The sequence below is a fragment of the Bactrocera latifrons genome, unplaced genomic scaffold (genome assembly GCF_001853355.1).
Source record: "Bactrocera latifrons isolate USDA-ARS-PBARC rearing strain unplaced genomic scaffold, ASM185335v1 scaffold_242, whole genome shotgun sequence".
Taxonomy (NCBI): Eukaryota; Metazoa; Arthropoda; class Insecta; order Diptera; family Tephritidae; genus Bactrocera; species Bactrocera latifrons.
In genome coordinates this window covers 107155-112549 of record NW_017535986.1, presented here as the reverse complement: position 1 = coordinate 112549, position 5395 = coordinate 107155, and the positions used below count along the sequence as shown (strand labels likewise).

The 5395-nt window shown below is 42.0% G+C and overlaps 1 protein-coding gene across 1 annotated transcript in view; it reads right to left on the bottom strand.

The window, feature by feature from the left end:
• Positions 1–31: 31 nt before the first annotated feature.
• LOC108969154 (patched domain-containing protein 3) overlaps positions 32–5395 on the bottom strand; it is a 73615-nt gene continuing 68251 nt past the window's right edge. The window contains exons 9-10 of the mRNA XM_018933710.1: positions 2210–2523; positions 32–2142 (exon numbers count right to left, since the gene is read on the bottom strand). Of these exons, the coding sequence (XP_018789255.1) occupies positions 220–2142; positions 2210–2523 (2237 nt within the window). The 3' untranslated portion in view covers positions 32–219. The remainder of the gene's footprint in view (positions 2143–2209; positions 2524–5395) is intronic.

Below are 5395 nucleotides of genomic sequence, written 5' to 3'. Positions count from 1 at the left end.
AAAAATAGTATAAAAAATAAACCAACACAACACTAGATTTATAAAAAACCACAATGAGCTTTTTTCATACATAAAATGTCCAGTTCGTTACTGGCACGGTGCATAGTTCAATGAAGTGCAAAAGAGGTTTGTGTCCTCGCTACATTTATTGCGTTTACAAAAGCGCTACTCTTATGCGCGCGCTCTTTTCCCTTTTTCACTCTCTCTCCATCASTACGATCATTTGTAGTAAGCGCCGCCATATTGGTATGTTGGTGGATGCTGCACATTGTTGGGATAGTACAAATTGTGATGCGATGAGGAGCGCATTGGCGGGTGTGGGCGGTAAGCATTGACGGCGGCGGCGGCTGATGAGGAGGAGTTAGCATGCCCGGGCGCATAAGCCGCGCTATCGTCGCGTGTATTGTTGTTGGCATAACGACGTGCGTAACGCTCTTCAATGTTGGATGGCGGCCAACGTTGATAATGACGTGTTGAATCCTCCGACGAGCGTCGACGATGGTAACGTTTCACGGCTGGAGTCGTTGTGGCTGTTGGCGCGCTCATGCGCTGATGATAGCTACTGTCGTCGCCGCTACCAGCGCTCTGTGGCGTATTTGTGACTGCTGTCGCGGCATTTATGGCGGGCCGATACTTGCGTCGCGAACGTTCGTCTAGCGATGATGTGGGCGTGTARTGTGCGGCGGCAGGAGTGTCGATCACATCTTCACCGTGTGTGGGGTGACGGCGTTGCATGTGCATAAAGTCGGCCGCGAAGTTGTCGTAGGCGCGCAAACCGATCACGCTACGTTTGCGCTGCTCTTGCTCGTCTTCGAGACGCGCACGCCACTCTTGTGCGGTTACTTGTTGACCGTAGAGATCGGCGCTGGGCTGGAATTGTGATTGCGAGTTGGTGTAGAGATTGTGGTAGGATGAGCGACGCCAGCCCTCTTCATAACGGCGGCGTGTGTGTTCGTCTTCGASCGCTTGACGGCGTTGTGAACGACTGGAGCTGGACTCAGAGGAGTCCTCACCAGATGTGCCGATACCCAAATCCTTTTCGTCGCCGTAAGCTTTATAGGGCGCACCCAGAAAACCTTTGCCGGTGCTATAAGGCATGGGTAGGCCTAAAGGTGTATGCTGTTGCAAGTAGTATGAACTCAATTTGTCCATAGTAGAGAGCTTCATGGGACTTTCCACGTCGGTAATTTCATCATTATCGTCACCCACATCTGTGCCAGACCAAGTTTGCCAAGAGCCGGGTCCGAATAGTGACAACAGCACGGGCAGCAGGAAGAGTCCATGCATTGCACCGAAGAATATCACGAGGAATACCATTTTGAAGAAAACTAGGAAGATGTAGCTCTGCGCCAGCAATAGCGCTATAATRCCAAGTATGGTGGAGGTGGAACCTTGCACGATTGGCAAGCCGAGTGAGTGTAGYGCTTCGCGWACGCGCGCCTTAGGGCTGCGCTTCTTCGACGACATGTAAGTGTAACAAATGTGTGCGGTAAAGTCTACTGARAAGCCAATGCACATAATTAGATTGATCATAGAAATCGAATCGAGATTCACATCCCACAAAGCCATGTAGCCAGCAACGCCCAACTCAATCGAAATGATCGAAAAGGCCACCCACAGCGAGCATAGTATGTTCGGTATAAAGATGAATGATATGATCATCATTATGAGCGCACCAACGATCATTGACTGTATCGAAGTCGGACGCACAAGCTCAAATTGATCGAAGAACACGAAATACGGATGGAATATTGAGGCGTTCAGCGGCGAATCTTTACAAATCTTGCGCAAATCACGCACCATCTCCTTCTCGTGATTCGTATCGGTGATATTTACGGCTTGTATGAGAAAACGTGAAGCGATAATGCGCGTCTCATCTTCATTGAATTTGACATCGAGCGAAAATGGATTGCCGGGGAAAAGCCAATGYTCCTTGACAGCRTCAATAAACGATTGCTCATCATCGATGGTCAAATTGAGATAGTCATTRTTGCGATCGACAAACGAACGGAACGAACGTATCCACGATTCGGTATATAGCGATGAGGTGACATACGATGTGTTCTCAAGTGTGCGTGTCAGCTCCTCGATTTGATCTAGCACAATGGGATCGGAATAGTTCAGATCGCCAGTGATGATCACCTGTTTAGCATATAAGTTAGTGTATTAGTGGTTGTGAAAGGTTTTTACGATAGAAATTTGTATATACCTGCATGCGATATGGAAACTCGCGATAATACTCATCCTCACGATCGAAAAACTCCACAGAGTAGGAATCAGCCTTTGATAGTTTACGACGCTCCAAACCCTCTTTAATCTGTGTGAGTCCATAACAAGCGCCAGCTAGATAGGTTGCAAATATCAGTATRATTAGCATTTTGCACCATTTATTGTTAATCACAGCGGCCAGATGATCCTTGAAAAATGCCATAAACATGTGATCTTTGTTGTCGATGGGATTGTCGGGATCGTCGCGATTGATGCCGCCCGCCATGATGGCTTTGTACAAGAAGTTGCGTTTTTCTGTGAAAAATAAAMWTTTTTTATTYAAATGYTATTTAAATGTTRACGAAAAKAAATATAAAYATATGTATGTATGTTAGCCACAAGAAATCTTCAAAAGTTGTAGTCCGATTTTTGCGACCATTGCAAAAGAAACATATGACTAAAAGAATCGTAGAAGTAGGCAAAATCCATTGCTATCGTTAAATTTATACTATAACGTTGCCTACATTTAGGGTGCTCTTCTTAGAAAAGGTAGATATTTAACTGCTAGATAAGTTTATCTATTAGTAAAGCATATTTTAGAAGTTCGTTTAAAAGAAATATATATGTATACTTGTAAAGCTAATATTATCTAAGTGAATTTAAAACGTTGCCTACATTTAGGATAATATTAAGTTGAACTCAAATTGTTTAAAAAATGCYTGAAAATGTATTCTTAGTTAAACATAGTTCAAAAATAAGTATGAAAATTAATTTATAAGACCTTAAAGTCCGAACAAATAGTGAACATTTTATTGCTCAGCGTTTTTTTCATAACAGAGCGCCATCATCGCTATCGGACTTCAATGTGCGCTTTATGATAGATTACTGCAATTTTCTTAACCGTAATTATTTATGTTGTATTACTTTTGTCTTTCCATTACAAAGCATGTCTAACATTGACCTAGAAAAAGCGCCTATGCCACAGCGAGTGCGCAGAATTCAGTATTCCACGGCAATGTCTACTGTAGCAAAGCTTACGAACCGACGATGATTGCTGCTCTAATAATGTTAYTAGTTACTTGCTTTTGCTTTTGTTTTTGTGTTTCTAGAGCACAGGTGCATTACGCATATGAATTCCCACCTTTTCGCTCGTGTAATATTGTTTCATCGAGTTGCCTTTATTAGCCGACATCTTCGACTTTCAAGTTCACTAGGCTTTTGTCTAAATAAAACAACGAATCAGTTTATTATGTTGAGTTTAATAGAGTTGGAAGCCGTTCACTATGACGGAGAGTGTATTGAAATGTAGTAAGTAGTGGATTGTTTGGCTGGAGCTCGTCAATACAATTTGGTAGAAATAATGTGTTCTTATGCTGGGAAAGTACAAGTGACTTGGAATGAAGGTTTGCTTTTGTGGGAACAAATTTAATATATAAATTAATATTTCCCAACACAAATATAATATATTTGAAAAAAAAAAGTTGAGAACTTTTTTGGAGATAAGAAATATCTTGAGAGACTCGATAATTACTCGTTATACTATGTTAGGTTATAATTCTTAACTGATTGCTCAGTGGTAGTTCTAACTGGCGTTCTAAGCTGTCCATGTAGTTCCCTTTTAAGATCGACCTCATAACCTAACCTAACCTACATTAGTATATCGGTTACCAGTTGCATTAGCGTTTTTAAAGAATATGAACTAAAATGCTGCAATACTTTCTTCTTGAATGTTCCATCATTTCCAGATCAGGACTGAAACAACTGTCCCGCTGTGCTGGTGGGAATATATACATAGATCAGTTTTGATCCTATGCAATACCAGATAGCACTAGTCATCTTTTAGAATACCCGCGCTTGACGATCCTTGACGATCGATACCTCTTCCAGTGTATCATGTCGTGGGCACAACAGATGCTTACAGCGTAGTCTTGTCAAGAGAGATGCTTAATAGTTTCCCTAATGCCTTGTTCTACACATTTCCTGCMGTCTTATCGATCTGTCCACTAAATAGTGACAACTTAGTATTCCAATATGTTTCTACAGACTCTTCTGTCTAGTGCCAATAGGAATTTTGTGTACTTCCGATCTACCGTTTTTCAAATAACTTTTGCAGTTTTGCACTCAGATAGTCGTTCAATTGGGGTTTGATTTTCTTTACCATACTTCTGTCTATATCGTCGTACAGATAATTCTGAGATCTCATTGCTCTCGATGMATTTGTGGCCTGGCACCCAGTAGAAGTGAAGTTGCTTGCTTTTACTGCTGCCCTACTTCACAAGACACTTCTGGCCGATAAGCGATACGAGCTTACTGCCTTGATTGCTGTTTAGCTGTCTACGTAGATGTTCACTCTGGAACTGCATGCAAGTGCATTAGAGGCCAGCTCCGCGGCTTTCGCAATAGCAAAGACCTCAGCTTGAAACATATTGCTGTGGTTGTTTACTTTGAACCTTCTTTCCCAGCTGAAAAGTGGGATCATGTGGTCGGTGTTTGCCCATCCGTTATATAGTCATTTTGTGGTTTCTTGTAAATACAAGCAGAGTCGTTTTCTCTAGGTACAACCCAAAACCCGCTTGCAATGCCTAGTTCTGAACTGTGTTGAGAGTGGTKGTCATAATACTGCTAATGGTCTGTAGACACCTGCCCATTATTAAGATGGCAATGTCGTCTGCATATGCMMCTATTTTAGGAGATAGCACTSCACCTTAGGGAGTACYTCAACAGACTTCCTTGATCCTTTTAGCGTCGTTCCTTGCTTCTCTTACCCGTCTAGAGGTCAAAATCCTACCGATCTAGCTTTGTAGTATACCAGGATCAAGAATTATTGACTGGATATCATTCAGAACCGCATCCGTAGAGATGTTGTTGAATGCTCCAAGAGCGTATTCCTTATATTCAAGAGCCCTTTCGATATTAAATGGAAGTGTATGGAGTGCAGTGTCTATTGATCTGCTTTTCGCTCAAGTGTGCTGCGACTTTTACAAGTTTCTAGGATGTGCTACGGCCTTAATGTGCGCGGCCAAGATTTTCCCTAATGTTCCCAGCAGGAATCAAGTTAAGCTTAAAGGCATAAACTCTTTTGAGTAGGTTGGGTTGTTTCTACCTGCCTTATATGAATCTATGAAACGAAATATTTTTCAAGAAGTTGGACGCGGGATTTGAATTTTATTATCTGATAATAAAAAAA